The following is a 15,940-nucleotide window of genomic DNA, read 5'->3' on the forward strand; positions in this document are numbered from 1 at the left end:
TAACGCAAAGTGATGTAAGAGCGGACCAACGTTTTCATCCGGTACGGAAATTGAGTAAAGGGAGTCAGAAGGACTCAACGCTGAAGATGTCCATCCACAATACGACGTATGCAAGCAAGCAAGCAAGCAGGCAACAATGCAAGCAAGCGCTGCCCTTGGCCATTGACCCAAATGCACTTTTCAACTGGCAGCAACACGTTGCGACGTTGGTAAACATGCGTGTGTATGTGATTGTGTATTGGTATGTGTGTGTGTGTGCAAATTTCATGGGATCATGTTGCTACGAACGAACAGAGTAAAAAAGATTTTTGACAATGGCGGGCGGGCGTTCCACAACTGGGAAATTTCGAAGCATGTACTTACGAGAACACTGCACATACTATGGCACAACTTTATGTCCGTTAAGTATGTACATATATACATACTTACCATATATATCGATGGAAGGCATATTGCGAAGAACCTGATTACTTTTGGGCGAATTAAATGAGTTGCCTTTCAATCTGTCTATACTATCTGACAATTCCAAATAAAGTGTCATTTAATATAATACTATACATATATGCGCTGACTTTCTATAGTTCGACAATTCAAATGGAGAAGGGCACGATTTAAAGAAACAAATGCTTGGGATCGACTTCAATATACTCATTAATTATGTGGCGAAAGCAGATGCAAAATGAATTACATGTTTCGAAAAATTGAAAGTCAAAATATCTCAATCGTGTACAATTTACGCTCTAAATAAATGTTGTTGATTGATCCAAAAAAACTTTTTAAGGAAGGAGGAATTTCAGATCGAGAAAGAGTGCTACAAAAGGTATTATATAATATCATATAAAGAATTTATATAAAAACGCTTTTGATAAATCATAAGTATTATGATAATACTTTACAATATTATTATTGTTTATTGAAATTTGAATTGCTTAAAAATTGCTTTACGAGTATGCATACCATTTTATAAATGACTACGTTAATAATCAATATTATTTTTATAAATCCTTTAATTTCAGTAATAATACAGAAAAAATTGTCGCAAAATATTGTTGTCAGCTTAATTAAATCTGTTTGCTGGCAATTTCTAATTATACTAAATCTTTGCATAAAAGTAAATAAGCTCGTTGTATAATATTAATTTCATTCAAAAGAATATCCTAAAGTGCAATAAAAACTTTATTCTTGATGTCTTGTTGCCAATTGTTGGCCATTGCCTTTGTTGCGACCTTAGTTGTTGTTCTTGTTGCCATGGGAAGTAAGCAAAATTTAAAATCTCGAATCCTGCATATGGACATATGCCGGCACACGCCCACCGCCCACTGTCCACTGGACTGTGTCCAGCATATTCATTTCCCCTTTTGTTCCCCGTCGTTCATTTCTCTCTGTCTCTCTTTCTCACTCTCTTTCACTTTCGCTCCACGCTTTCTCTTCACTTCTCTTCTCGCCGCTGACAGCTCTAACAGACAGTTGCTTTCGGTTGGCTTCAGATTTTCATGGCTCGCATAGTTTGAGCCTTGCATATATTTTGCATTTATGCAAAGGCGCTGGCCTCTGCGTCCTGTTCCCTGTTGTCATACTCTCCATACAAAAAGCTAAATGGAGCGCAGCTTGCAGCACACACACACAGACAAAGCGACGAAAAGAAAAAAAAGGGGGCGCAACTACCACACCCACTGAAAAAGTTTAAACTTTTGTGTTGAGTGCGGTTTTTTTGTGACATTTTCGTAGATTTTGCTTTGGGCCAATATCCCCCCTTCGACCCGCCTTCCCGTCCGAATGCCCAATCTCCTCCCTCTGCGCCCTCTTTTCAGTCCCCACCAGCAAGCGCAACAACTTCTCCAACAGCATCCAGCTGGTCTCGTGTGTTCTTTGCCTGGCTTTATGAAATTCTTGGATGTCTGTCGCCTTTTTTGAGGTCGCCGCCGCTCGCCGAGCATTTGTGGTTAATGAATATTTCTTGAAAGCCAAACGAAACTTGTATTTTTAATAGTCCAATTTATAAAGGCAGTCGACTCGAGTCGACGGCATGGAAACCAACGAACTTGTCCCTCAAAAAAAACTGAAAAAAAAAGAAGATGTCTCTCTTCTCTATGTGCAATCTTGTGAGATTCAATATATCAAATGCTTTGACTGAGGACAAAAATAAAGTAAGGATTATACCAAGTCCAAAGCAACTAACAAGTAAGTGAAAATTACGTAAAGACCATGTACTTAAAGCTCACAAAGTATCTGCTAAGAGGAAGTGATTACTGCACCTTCAACTCTACGACTTAATTGAAATATGAAATTTTTTTTTTTTTTTTTTTTTTTTAAATTGTTAAAAATCTTGTTAGCTTAATAAAAACAAAATTAATTTGATTTTTAATTTAACATTATTTCGACAGACAATTTTAATTAACAAAATTAATTGAATCTTAAAAATTACATCATATAATTTGAATATTCTTTGTTTGTTATAAATTAAGGCATTATTAAGTCACGGAAGAGTCGCGGGAGAGTCTTTTGAAAGAGTTGCAGCAGAATCATGTGGAAGAGTTGTGGAAGAGTCTTCTGAAAGAGTCACAAGTCTTCTAGATGAATCGCAGAAGAGTCTTTTGAAAAAATAGTGGAAGAGTCTTTGATCATTGGTCGTTTCTTCTTGTATTTTTCGATGTAAATATTCATTAAATGTATTCTCTAGTTCGACAATTCCGGTGGTCCTAAAATATAGAAAATTTAAATTTATATTTCGGCAAGGAGATCCCCTGAATTCTGATTAAGAATGTATATATGTATTATATATATATATGTATGTATTTAAAAAAGTGCTCTGTACTTACACTAGTTATTTTACTTAACATACTTGATGCTATGCTGAGAGCGTTTCGTTGTTTTATTCTTATAAACTATTTAATACTTTCTGATAAATTCAATTGAAATCAAAGCTGAGACGAAGAAGATAAGACTATCAAATTATTCATTGATGATCTTCCTCAATTGCAGCTTTTTTTTATTATAAATAATATAAGTTTGCTTGGTCCGCAATCGTCTTCCGCATTATGAACGCTTCGACTGGAACTGTGCAGTGGCAATGGGAAAAAGCTTTAATTTGTGATTGCGAGTGCAATAGCAGCGGGTTTTTCCTGTAATGCTATGTGGAATCGAGCTATTGCAAATGCTAATCACTATGTATGAGAGTCAGCCCACCTTTAGGTCGAATTAATAGAGATCGATTGAGCAGTCGAGAGCAAGTTTTAGTTCGAATCGGATGTGTAGTTGCATTGTCAATTAGTACGAGTTGAATACTATTGGCAATTCAAACGGCTGGCTGTGCAAACGAGTTTCATTGTTTCATAGCAAAGCTTTTAAACTAACGCCAGCAAAATCGTAATACTATAATTAGTTACTGAAGATGACACCCATCTCGTTGTTGTTCGTTGTCGTTGTTTTTTCGCTGGCAACTCTGTGGCAATTACTCCTTGGTGCACCCAATCCAGATAGTCGAGGTAAGTGCGTTACGATTGCTCATTCACACATAGTTTTGCTCTAGTCTTTGCCAATTTTCTTTCATAGCGCCACAGACACACTATGGCAACTGTTACACCGCAGACTTTGGGCATGGTCGCTGTCTCTTGCGCAGCAACTGTGATTTCTACGATACGAATGTTCTGGATGCAACGAGCAAGCGGCACTGCAACTCACAACAGAGACCCAATTTGGTAAGTTGACTTCTTCTTTGACCTAGCAGAAATTTGTTAAATTTAGTCAGAATATATGATTGGTGGATACACAGATGCAATACTTACTTGACTGTTTGAATACTGAGTGTACTATATGTATATGTTGTGTACGAGTTGACTACAAACATTTAGCACAAAAATTAATCAAGACAATCAAGAATATCGACAGAATAATCAATATAAAATGTCTCAAATAGTATATTGTATAGAAAAGTATAATATGTTGTGCAGTATATTGGAGGGAATAAGTAATAATATGAATGTTTGCTTAAGAATTTTGTAGAGCTGTTTAAGAAATAATTAAAATTTGTAGGAACAGTATAATATAATATACTTGTATTTAATATATAATATATTATACAATATAGTATATTGCTATATATATATATGCTTAGTATAGTATTTTTAAATATACAATTTGTTCATAATTCTTAAAGTTTCCAAAATTGTAACTAAAAGTATTCGTTCTTTAGTTACAATTATGGAGACTAATAAAATTATTTAAAATAACTCATGCAGAATACGAAAAAGAATATATATAGTTACTAAGATTCATATATTGATTAATACTGAGGAAAACACAGACGATATATTAGCTCGACTGACGCTGATGAAACATTAAAGCTTTTTGAGATTTCTGTTCGACTTTAGACTTTCTTCTTAGAAATAAATAAACTCGAATAATCATTGCTACGAAATTGTCATACAATTCCGTGTAAGTGTAAGGCAGGCACAGGCGTATTGAAAATGGAAATTAGTAATGCTTTAATTATAGGTCTGCTGTCCACGCGAAAAGAATGCGTTGCCTCTGGTCGCACCGCGTATCGATAACAACACAAAGCTAAGCACAAGCGAAGTAACTGCTGCTGCCTCCCATGTGGCAGGCAATTTCAATGGCGATCAGCTGCCCAAGCATCCGAACTGCGGCACATCGTTTGCCTTTAAGGTGTACGGCGGCAACAACACCGGCCTTAATGAATTCCCCTGGACAACGCTGCTAGAGTACACGGTACAGGCAACGGGTCAAACACAGCGTATTTGTGGCGCCTCCTTTATTGCCGGACGCTGGCTGCTCACAGCGGCCCATTGTGTGCATCAAAGTTTTCTGGGCAGTGGCCGCAAGTTAAGCGGCGCTAGGCTCGGTGAATGGAATCAGACAAGCAATCCGGATTGCATCACGAATTGGAATGGCAGACGGGAATGTGCACCGCCGTTTATTCAGGCCAGCTTTGATCGCACAATTATCCATCCACAATTCGAGCTCGAGAACTGGACCAATGACATTGCTCTGCTGCGCCTCAGCAGCGCCGTCGATTGGAGTCAGCATCACCCCTTGGAGCCTGTCTGCCTGCCACCGTCGTCAGGAGCTGGCGGAGCAGGTGGCAGTGATCAGCTGGAGGGCAGTGCCGTTGATGTTTCGGGCTGGGGTCTCACTGAGAAAAACAACGAGCCGAGCGCAGTTAAACGTAAAGCGGTGCTCTTTGTGCAATCGCAAAGTCAATGCCAGGCCACATATAGGAATGAGGGTTATTCTATCATTGATAGTCAGATTTGCGCTAGTGGCGGTCGTAATGTCGACTCGTGTTCCGGTGATTCCGGTGGTCCGCTCACTCTCGAGACTTATACGGCCGATAGGAATCTTTATGTGTATCAGGCTGGCATCGTGTCGTATGGCAAAAAGCGTTGCGGCCAAGCGAATTTTCCGGGTGTTTACACCAGAGTCAGCAGCTTTATGGACTGGATTGAGCAGACCATACGCAACAACAGTGATGGGTAGTGACGTCTGAGCGGTGACATTTAGTGACGGCATTGTGTCAGTCTCTGTCTGGGACTTCACCGAGAGTTGTGTGTGTCCATAGTTCATCGTAATCGTTGTGAGGTTTTTTCCTTTTCTTCTGTTGTTATATTCCCCCGCTGTCCATTGACGTCACTGTCACAGTATGTGTGTTGTCTTGTCTTGTCTTGTCTTGTCTTGGTCATGATATCCGCACAATTAGGTAACCATGTTGTGCAGCTTAGGAATCTAAGACACAATCAAATATGATTAAATGTAAATTCGAATTTATAGCGAGCACTTGTTATCGTACCTTCATTTACACAGTAGTAGTAGGCAGCTAGATAGAGAAAATGATCGTCAAATAAGTACTAAATTAAGTAAAGTACATTTTTATGTTTACTTATTATTGAGTGCAAAGAGTGCGAAAAGTTCCATGTTCTATATTTGTCGCTTGCATAATTTAATCGCATCTATACGGTTTTACGACCAGTGTAAAGAGCAGAGGAAAACATTTTCTATACTTGTTGATTACGCAGAGAGCACAAAGCATTGTATAGTCGAGTACTTTTGTTTTAAATATGTAATTTTAATTTTTACTATGAGCAGCTTGTTTACGACAATTTTTCTTTTCTATTTATGTATTTACTATTTTTTTTTGTTGTTTTTTTTGTTTTTCTATTGTAAAGATTAGACGTCATAAATTTGCATACTAGCAATAATTTAGCATTGACTTTCTTGCTTGTCTAGATTGTAGATTGCAGTTGCTAACATATTTTGTTCAGAGAGCAACACCGACTGCATTTGCACACTTATTTAACAAACATAAATGAGAAACAAATATATAATGTAGTATAAAGTATAGAAGTGTTTTTCTATTTAATGTGTATCCAATTATATAAATTACAAGTATTAATAAATAATAACTTTACATGACTACAGCCACAATTGGCAATAAATTATCGCTTAGATCTAGGAAAATCCCACCTCGCAGAAAAAGCGAAGTGGCGGTTTTGTTGTTTGTTTTTTCTTTTGATTTTTGGTTCGTCATCACTTGGGACGTGCAAAGATGACCGCACGACGACAACGATCACGATGATCGCGCATCCTGCCGGCTGGACAGGGACGCTTAACACGATGAGAGATGAGCAGTTGGCCAGTTAAAGTTTTGCTCTGCGGATTGTAGAAGATGAGTCGTCGCGCCTCTATCGTTTGGCTGCATTGCGCCAGCAGCACTGTTAGAATGCAGCCCACCAATAGAATTATTCGTTGCAGTTGCATCTTGATGTGTGTTTTGTGTCTTTGCGGTTTTTTGCGTTTTACGTTTTACGTTTGAGTTATTATTCGATCGATCTTTTATTCGCGTTGCGTTGACACGCGTGCTTCTTCGATGGCCGATGAATTCGGTTTGCGCTCGCTTTTATGACTGTGACCGCTTGGCAATGTTGTTGCCATAGTCGTTGTCTCGATGTCGTCGCAGTCATCGCCGCCGCTGGGCTGGAGGTGCCGTTGGCAAATATCGCGGCGTGTTTCGATTAGATAACGTCTACAGGCCTATGCATTCCATAGCAAGCGAGCCATCGGAAGATAAGATAGCCGTCGTTTCATACCCGGCATCAGAAAAGGTTACGCGGGTTGACTACAGAATAACCATGTTGCTCCTTCCGTCCGTCTATCCATTCATCCGTCTGTCTGTCTGGTTGTCCGTTCAAATGAGTAACTAGAACTCGGTAAGTGCACAACAGCTTGATCAAGCAAATTTTGGCGGCCATAAACTTCTATTGCCAACAAATTGATTTGCCATACTTGCCACACCCATTTTCATTTACAAAAAAGCAATCAAAGTCGCGCATACTGAGTTGAAATTTGCTTTTGACACGCGTCGTGTCAATGCTGTCGCGACTGGTGGTAATTGGCAATAAAAATTCATATTTATATTCACTTTATTTATTTATTAGTCAATTTTTAGTGCTGCTCAGGTTTAAGTTTTAAAAATAGTACACTATTGATAAAGTGTTATTAAAACAAGTTGCATGACATATTAGAATATTTAAGGAATATTATTATTATTATTGTTTAAAAAGTTGAAGAATTACTTACTTTAAATATATTAACCATTATTAAATTATGTTCACAAGTTTTATTTTATTGTATTTAATTCAATTCTATATTTAGCTCATATTATAAATATTTATATTATTAAAATAAAATGTGTGATTGGTGTATGTTACTATTTGAAATATTTATGTATTGTCTTTGAACTTATTAAAATTATTTTGATATTTTGTATTCTAATGTTTTCAGTTCTTTAAAGGTAGCTCAGGATTTATTGTGTAGAGATATCAGGTATTTTTTAGTGTGCCATCTTGATAGAACTTTTTTCTGCTTGGCGATAGGGAGAGGCGGACTGGGCATGGAAAACCTAGATTATTGGCATTACGTTGGAGGGGGTTAGGGATTCAATTTTGGTTCTTTACCATTGGTAGGTGAGCGATCGAGGTCGAACCGGGTTCGTGACGAAAGCGAGCTGGAATTTAACGAAAATTCCGCGGCAATGCGTTGCCGACGCGAGTCGACGACGCGACGGTGCCAATGACATCGTCATAAATAATAGATCACTCACCAACGAGTCCAATTGCTAATCGGAGACGCCACTTCCGGACTCACTTCCTCTTTGGCGTGCAGAATTTTTCGAAGAGCGCCTCAAATTATACTTTAAAACCGAAAAGTACGCTGGCTATAGTAAATAGTCAATTTTATTACCTTTTAGCATTCCATGAGCGAGTGCTCAACACTGGAATGAGTTTACGATATAAATAAAGTCTACGCAGTGTGTAGCTTCATTAATCTTATCGTGTGGCATTATCAATTGAGGAGACTTACAAATCGAATTTAATTGGAATATATGAAATGTTCTAACTGTTGTTGCATTTAGAGACATGGATAATAATACGATACCAGAAATGTAAATCCAAGTACATACAATTATAAAAAATTGATCGTAGCATTAAGTTGCATTGAGATCATTTTCAAAATAATAGTAGAAAGGTATATAATTTGGTGTCCACTAAAAATGTATAAAAGCTTCTAAATCGTGAATATTTATTTAAAGATCTTAATTAAAATTTAATTACAAATATACCATCTGATACCATCTATGACAGGCTACAAATTCAAAGTCATTAGATAAAATACCAGGGTAACATAAGTAGGCAACAAGCTGAATCAACTGAAGTTCAGTTACTCTAAGTAGATGAAGTTGTTGCTGTTGTTACTTCAATTTGCCATAAACGGTAAAGCACTGTCATATCAGCAAATGAAATACCAGGCGAACATAAATCAGCAGCAAGCACAAATAGAAAAAGTCAATTGCTCACTGAGTTGCGCCATCTTGTGCTTGTTTTTCTGTCGGTTGCTTTCAAATGTTAAATTTCAAATTGGCACGCGTCAGCTAAAAAATGATCTATTTTTGTTGCATAAATTTAGGATGAGCTAATTTAAATCGTCATTCGCAGTAAACACGATAGATGATGCCACTCATTAAGTAAGTGACTTAATCTAATTTTGCTTGCTGCTAATTTAAGATCGCCTGGTATTGCATCCACCCACATTTTCCTATTTAGATATTCATCACGACTTTAAGTGACCAACAATAACATTAACTGCATCCCTTTGAAGTTAGCGAATACTAGATGATTTTATATGCTACTCACTTATGTTCGCCTGGTATTTCACTAGCTGATAAGCCTTAAACGAACGCTTAGCCAAATCATAATTTGAAATACCGGGCAAATATAAATTAGCAGTAAGCAGAAACTAATTATATTAGTTGGTTATTGAGTGGCGCGGTCTATTATTTGTACAATATCAAAAAGAAATATATATATTTTTAAATTTTACATTTTTTTCGGTCGATTGTCTTCAAAGTTTAAATTGGCGCGAGTTCAAGAATGTGAAATTTTTGTGGACTACTTTGACGCTGTACTAATTTAATTCGTCATTTGCAGTAAAACCGATTGATGGCGCCACTGTTCAGCAAGTGACTTTTAGCATTTCTGCTTGCTGTTGAGTTATGTTCGCCTGGTATTTCATCAACCGACATTGCAATTTTTAGCCTTGGCGATTAACAGATTATTCTGCTTGCAGTTCTTACTTATTACTATTTCATTTCATAAATTGACACATTTTACACTTCATCGCATCAGAAGTATTGTAATTTAGAAATCTTATGAGTATTTTCTTCTGCTTAATATTAATTATTGGCACAAAGTTATAATACCCTTCTAGTTTGTAGGTAGCGGGTATACGAAACAAAACTAATCTTTGACAACTTCGAAAAACAGAATCATATGACATAGCAACAGCATTTCCGATAATCTCAAATTGGACTTTGACATAAAACATTTTCTGTTGAAATTCAATGGAATCCAATTGTGCGGACAATTCAGCACCTACATAAGTCATCTTGGCAACGAATATTTCTTCATGCAGAGCTTTTTTCGCTTGTCATTTTCATAAGAATGCTTTGAACAATTAGGCAAATCAATTAAATGACACTTCTCGCTCAATTTCATTTGAAACATTTACTAATTTTACAATGTGTTTAAATATTTCTAAAAATTGGGATCTACTTGGAATAGAATGGAGATAGTTTTTAAAAACACTTGTATTAGTTTGATAATAATATAATGAATCGTCTTTTGTATAAGTTGAACCATATATTTTGTAATATTATATATGAAAAATAATCATAAATTAAACACAACTAAGTAGTGCATAGTATTTATTTGTTATTATATGACTCAGTCGCAACATGTGACTCAGTTTGATTTGATGTCACTTTACCTTTGAACTAAGTTCTAATGACACATCAGCGAGCTTGACGAATGGCAATTTCTCTTTAAATTTTATAAAAGGACATACATTCAAATAAATAACTTACGCAATTGGAAATCATTTTTCGGACTGACCACCAAATTTTTAGAAGTGCAGAATTGCCTTGCGAAAGTATCAAAAGTTTGTTCATAATATTAATGTGGCCTACTTTTGGGGGTATCTAAATATGTATGTTTCTATGTGTGTAAGTCCGATACGAGCTATTTAAATGCCACAAATTGGATAGCAATAGTTCAATAGAAACTATTTGAACTTCACAACAAATTATGTGAGAAGAGATGCCCGTTAATAACTTATGCCATGGGCTTTTTTTTTGGGGCGGAAGATCATGCAAACAAGTTTTCGAAAAATTCTGTTATAATTCGAATGAAACGACTTTAAATATCAAATCAAATCAATGGATTAAATCTTGATTGATTAATTGCCAGGCATTTATTTAAAAAATACATTTCAACATTTATTTCAATTTGAGTATAAGGTCAAGTATGTAACAAATGATTCATTAAAATAGCACATGATTCTGAATTTTGCTCTAGTCCATGACTGAGCTAAAAGTTCATTTAAATTGTTCATAACACAAATAATAAATTAATAACAAAAAATTTACCATAAACTACTAAATAAGTAGTGTCTCTTTAATGTTCGAATCTTGTGTCTTGTTTATATTTTTAATAGCATTAAGTTGTTAAGTAATTTATATTCTCTTATATTTAAATCTCTGGCACTCTTACACGTTTAATACGTTTAATACATATTTCTGCCGATTGCCATGGCAATCGAATCGCACAAGTTATAACGAAATATTTAACTGAAGACCGTCAGAGATAAATCAATATGTCTGTTAACCCAATATGGTATTGAGCCGGATATATGAGCACTTCTAATTGTCAGGCACAATCACTTTCACAATCTTAACTTGGCAAGATAATAAATACACTTTTGTGGTAATTTCTGGAGACCGTTAAAAAAAAAAACAAAGCAAATTTAGGAAGCAAAGCAATTTAAAATGCTTGCAAAATGTCATAATTTAATTACGAGACACATAAAAATTGGTGTGAAACTAAAATGTAATAAATAATTTATCGAAAGCGAATAAATAGTCGATTAATGATGCGCTTTTGTTGTGGTAGGTTTCTGATAGAGATTCGGGTTGATAGTCTCCGACCTTCATGTCAACACTTTGCGCCATCTGCAAAAATAAAAAAAGAATGAAAGCAAAATAGAAACTTAGTAGGAGAAAATAAAAAATATCAGCATGATTTGAAACTTACCGGAACTATATGAAATGATGCGCCGACAATTGCCACGATGATCTCGCATATGGCATTTCTGGCAGGGCTTCTCCAGGCCGTGTGTGGACAGTATTTGTCCACGATGAATGCCCGGGGGTGCCATGAAGATCACGCGTCGTGATTCACTCGGTGCCGGAGCACAGAACACAACAAGGGCCAGCAGACAGAGGGCGTATAAAAGTAACTGATGGATACGTTGCAGCATCAACATTTCTCCCTCTCTCACTCTCGCACTGTGTGATTTGTGGAATGCGCAAATTTCGTGGCTACTTGAAATTGTGTAATCGAAATTGTGGCTGCTCAACAACTTGATTCTCCTGCTAACTGGCGTGCTCAAAATCTGGCGTTTAACTGATTATATATGATTTGGACAAACAGTTCTAGTCGAGCATTGGCAACCTCTTTAAAATTGATAAACTATACAGGATGCATCAGCGATTTGAGTGTCGAAATCATTTGGCGCCCTATTAAATGGCCTAAAGGGCACCCTGTATTCACGAATCTTATCTAGGCCCCGCCACTATGTCACCCGCAATCTGTGTAATTGAATGTCTTGCTTTGGTTTTTGCCGCCCGCGCTCTCTTTCTTACCTCTTACCTCGCTGGATCCCATTGAAAAACAAACCCCATACGGGCGCAATCAGCGGACAAACCCGAAAACATTTTAGATATTAATATAATTGATATTTAGGTAGTCGAGGGCTACTGTAGAGATCTGTTTTATAGCGTGGACGATTGCAAGTGAACAGTGAAATTAAAAATAACAAATATATATTATTTACACACTTCAAGTGTGTAATATATTAAGTAAAAAACATATAATTATCATATAGCCTATATTCGATTGATATAAAAGTGACGCATATTTTATTATTTTGTTATATTGTAATTCATTTTTGATTAGCTTTGGACATTGATAGGCTAGAGTCGGAGGTCCAAAGGTTGGTGGCACACACCTCTTGAAAAATGTAATAGACTCGTTTTTCGAAATGTGCTTACTCTAAAAATACTTTCACACTTGTCATAAATGGTAATGTGCCTGACTGCAACGTGGGACAACTCACATCTGACGTGTTTCGTGTGTTGTGCTGGCTCCAACGCAATGTCATTAGCATTAACAAAGCTTAAGAAACGATTAAAAAATTAATTGATATACATGTTTTTTTTTGCTAGTTCTTAGAACTGTGAATCCAAAGCGTGTGAGCGAGACAATCTTTGGAATTTCCACAATTATTAAAGAAGATCCCCTTAAATATTCGAATTACCTAAGGTCATCAGTTTTACAGAAAAGTAATATCAAAGCAAGGGACTTTGTATAATGCTCGCGTGCTTATATGCTTAACAAATTTGAACAATAGTTTAAATGAGAAATAGAAGCTTGGAAATTGCCAATCAAAATTACATCTCAAAGATGAAAGGAGAATTATATTAAGCTTGAATTTAAATAAAAATAAATAAAAAAAGCTACATTACTCATTTAAATCAAAATAAAAGATTTCGATATTAATTTTTAAATACACCAAATTAATATACCGCAAAAATACTACAAATATGGCGAAGGCTATATTTGGTGCGATATTAATTTTAAAATATAACAAATTAATATACCGCAAAAATACTGAATAGTTTGATACAATACTTAATGCAAAATTTACCATAGAGTGCAAAATATGCCACATTGTCTGCTAAAGCAACTAAGACTCATAGTAAGAGTTATTTCCCATATACAAGAATTTCTTGAATTACTTCTACAATTTTTATCTGATCGCAACAAAATTTTTAGGAATCATAAAGACTATAGTTGTTATTGTATGTACCAAAAATCTCAAGCATGAAAGTAGAATTATATTTGATTAAAATTTCCTATTTTGAAATAAATGTACTTTAATGAGCTCATAAACAAATAAATTCTTTAATGAGCATTTAAGTATCTATTATAGAAATTTGTTGCAGTCGGGCAGCTTTTAATGATCACACCTAATTAAATAAATTCTTTAATGGGCATTTAAATATCTATCATACAAATTTGTTGTTAAGCTGCTTATAATGATCATTTAGTTGTCAGTGGTCAGGTGCTCGGTATCTTGGCATCATATATTCTGAGTTGTTGACAAATTAAAGCTCTTTCAAGTGTCAGAGCAGAGCAATAAATATAGAATTTTTAAAAATAACTAATTACTTTGGCAATTCGTGTGGTGGAGCTACCAATCTTAAGCATCATATGTTCAGTTATTTCCCAAGCAAAGAGAGGGAAATTATAATGTGATAGTCGAGGGGATGTCCATTGACAGTTATAGGCTATTTATAATGTTTACCGTTTCCCATTAAAAAGACAATCGTACCGTGAGTCGATGATCCAAATTCCCGCAAGCAAGCGACAACGAAAAAAAATAATAATAATAATAATAATCAGCTGGTTTGTGCCATCTCATGGCTTTCCCATGAAACCTTTGGCTACGTCACATGTTGGCCACGAGCGCGACGGTGGCTCCGCACACAATACCGAGTATTACTAAATACGATGATATCGAGGCGAAAATATAGGGGTTGAGTCAGCGCGCCCCGATGACGTCTTTATCTTAGAAATTGGTGTAGTGTTGTCATGTACAAATATTGAGTTGCGGCACATCTTGTGTAGTATCTGAAACATTCTCGCAGTTGCTATTTGTTCACTTCGCTCTTGTTGTATATTTTTTATCTACTAATGTCATTTAATGTTCAGAAAGTTTCAAAATAATTTCATCATGACACATAATTAGAGTTCAGTAGTCGATTCTACATATACTATAACATACAATAAAGCCTTAATGAATTTATGAGCCCGACAACCGGAGTGTCACACAACCTGCAATGCAAATCAATTGAATTTAATTTCAGTTTATCAGTTTATCAGTTTTATAATTTGATGAAAATGAACTACTTACTCGACGGCACCGATTGCGATGGTCGTACATATAACCGTGTTTGCAATGGGCACGATTAACAGCTAAAAGCATGCTCTTCTCCACTGATGTTTGGCTGCTCTCATTGGCAGCCACGCTTTGAGAATTGTTTTGATCTTTGTAGTATATCACACGCCCACAATTTGTTTGCATTACAAGTGCGAAAAAAACGCATAGTAATATTAGCAGTTTTAAGCCGCATCCACTGCACGCTTGCATCTTTGCATCCGGCACTTGATGTTAACACGCTGCTGTTCGACTACCGATTGTCAATCGCAATCACGACCGAATTTATAATTAATCTAACACATAAATGGCGTCGCAGTCGTTAGCCTAATCCGTCGTCTACCCCTCATATGCCCCTCATTGCCCCTCGCGTTATGCCCCTCATTCGGACAACATCAACAGTTCGCCAGTCGCTTATCAGTATGTTTACACACAAGACTCGCTTTAATACTCTACTCTTTGCAGAGTCATTAGCGCAAAAGTTGGATTTAAATCACGTAATATTCATTGGATATTATTGGATACTATTCATTACTTATCAAACTAAAAAATGTAAGAAAGAAAGTTCATTTTATTACACTTTATAGATTGTAGATGTTCTACAACATTCTGGAATTTCAGTTAACTATTATTACTCTTCATATATCAAGTATGTTCTACAACATGCGAGAATTTTAGATTCATATGCTTATTTTTCTTTTTAAATGTAGAGCATAAAAATTACTATTTTTATTTAGATTCTTCATTGCTTGTTTCGCTGAGTGCTCTGTCGTCAGCATCTTGTGAGTTCCCCCATTCAAGATTAGTGATTTCTGTTTATTCATTCGCATCTAAAGCTAATGAATTGTATTTCTCAAAATTGTAGCATAATTTTTGGCTGCATTGAAAAAAGCGGCAGGCAGAAACATTTAATATCCGCTACTTTAGCTGACAATCTGGTATTTTATGGTATTATTTTGATGTATCAACATACCTTAAATAGCGTTTAGTATATTTTTAGTTTTTTGTGGTATATTAATTTGGTATATTTTTAAATAAATATCGCACTATTTTATTTTTATTCAAAATGGTTAGCGAGTATCTCACAGTCGAGCTACGAAAAGTTAGCACTTATTTCTGCAATTTGCGGGTCAAGGGCTTTTGATGTTAGTTCAAAAATCTATCTCATTGGGGAGTCATTTTATTTATATTTTGTTTACTTTTCAGAATCAATATGCATATATTTTAAGCACTCTTGCTTTTTGTCTAATGCCATACATATATCTCTCGATAAATGTATTCCAAAACACTAAAGTTTTATATAGGTCAAATA

General features: G+C 35.8%; 4 protein-coding genes across 5 annotated transcripts; 1 reads left to right on the forward strand and 3 right to left on the reverse strand.

Moving 5' to 3' along the window:
- The first annotated feature begins 3,227 nt into the window (after positions 1 to 3,227).
- On the forward strand, positions 3,228 to 6,434 carry LOC133848222 (serine protease easter). Of its 2 annotated transcripts, none has more exons than XM_062283703.1 (3): positions 3,228 to 3,485; positions 3,553 to 3,698; positions 4,495 to 6,434. In XM_062283703.1, exons 1-3 carry the CDS (start codon positions 3,392 to 3,394, stop codon positions 5,494 to 5,496), a joined length of 1,242 nt encoding a protein of 413 aa, XP_062139687.1. In that variant the 5' UTR covers positions 3,228 to 3,391; the 3' UTR covers positions 5,497 to 6,434. The 2 variants fall into 2 exon arrangements, with proteins under 2 accessions (XP_062139687.1, XP_062139688.1); XM_062283704.1 differs by having other exon boundaries at positions 3,556 to 3,698.
- An 84-nt stretch (positions 6,435 to 6,518) lies between these two features.
- On the reverse strand, positions 6,519 to 6,948 carry LOC133848224 (uncharacterized). The gene has a single exon (XM_062283706.1). The coding sequence runs from the start codon at positions 6,772 to 6,774 to the stop codon at positions 6,544 to 6,546; it is 231 nt and encodes a 76-aa protein (XP_062139690.1). The 5' UTR covers positions 6,775 to 6,948; the 3' UTR covers positions 6,519 to 6,543.
- A 3,893-nt stretch (positions 6,949 to 10,841) lies between these two features.
- LOC133848223 (uncharacterized) lies at positions 10,842 to 12,409 on the reverse strand. Its single transcript, XM_062283705.1, has 2 exons — positions 11,661 to 12,409; positions 10,842 to 11,578 (listed from the first exon to the last, which is right to left on the reverse strand). Exons 1-2 carry the CDS (start codon positions 11,890 to 11,892, stop codon positions 11,562 to 11,564), a joined length of 249 nt encoding a protein of 82 aa, XP_062139689.1. The 5' UTR covers positions 11,893 to 12,409; the 3' UTR covers positions 10,842 to 11,561.
- A 1,944-nt stretch (positions 12,410 to 14,353) lies between these two features.
- On the reverse strand, positions 14,354 to 14,898 carry LOC133848987 (uncharacterized). Its single transcript, XM_062284771.1, has 2 exons — positions 14,605 to 14,898; positions 14,354 to 14,525 (listed from the first exon to the last, which is right to left on the reverse strand). The coding sequence occupies exons 1-2, from the start codon at positions 14,839 to 14,841 to the stop codon at positions 14,517 to 14,519; spliced, it is 246 nt and encodes an 81-aa protein (XP_062140755.1). The 5' UTR covers positions 14,842 to 14,898; the 3' UTR covers positions 14,354 to 14,516.
- Positions 14,899 to 15,940: the final 1,042 nt, after the last annotated feature.

The sequence above is a fragment of the Drosophila sulfurigaster genome, chromosome X (assembly GCF_023558435.1).
Source record: "Drosophila sulfurigaster albostrigata strain 15112-1811.04 chromosome X, ASM2355843v2, whole genome shotgun sequence".
In the NCBI taxonomy this organism is placed as follows: domain Eukaryota; kingdom Metazoa; phylum Arthropoda; class Insecta; order Diptera; family Drosophilidae; genus Drosophila; species Drosophila sulfurigaster.

What these genes read in the sequence shown, in the direction of transcription:
- LOC133848222 (XM_062283703.1), top strand. Translation starts at nt 3,392, where the DNA reads ATGACACCCATCTCGTTGTTGTTCGTTGTCGTTGTTTTTTCGCTGGCA. An exon ending in ACCCAATCCAGATAGTCGAG is followed by an intron (nt 3,486 to 3,552) that starts GTAAGTGCGTTA and finishes TTTCTTTCATAG; the next exon opens with CGCCACAGACACACTATGGC. An exon ending in CACAACAGAGACCCAATTTG is followed by an intron (nt 3,699 to 4,494) that starts GTAAGTTGACTT and finishes CTTTAATTATAG; the next exon opens with GTCTGCTGTCCACGCGAAAA.
- LOC133848224 (XM_062283706.1), bottom strand. Translation starts at nt 6,774, where the DNA reads ATGCAACTGCAACGAATAATTCTATTGGTGGGCTGCATTCTAACAGTG.
- LOC133848223 (XM_062283705.1), bottom strand. Translation starts at nt 11,892, where the DNA reads ATGTTGATGCTGCAACGTATCCATCAGTTACTTTTATACGCCCTCTGT.
- LOC133848987 (XM_062284771.1), bottom strand. Translation starts at nt 14,841, where the DNA reads ATGCAAGCGTGCAGTGGATGCGGCTTAAAACTGCTAATATTACTATGC.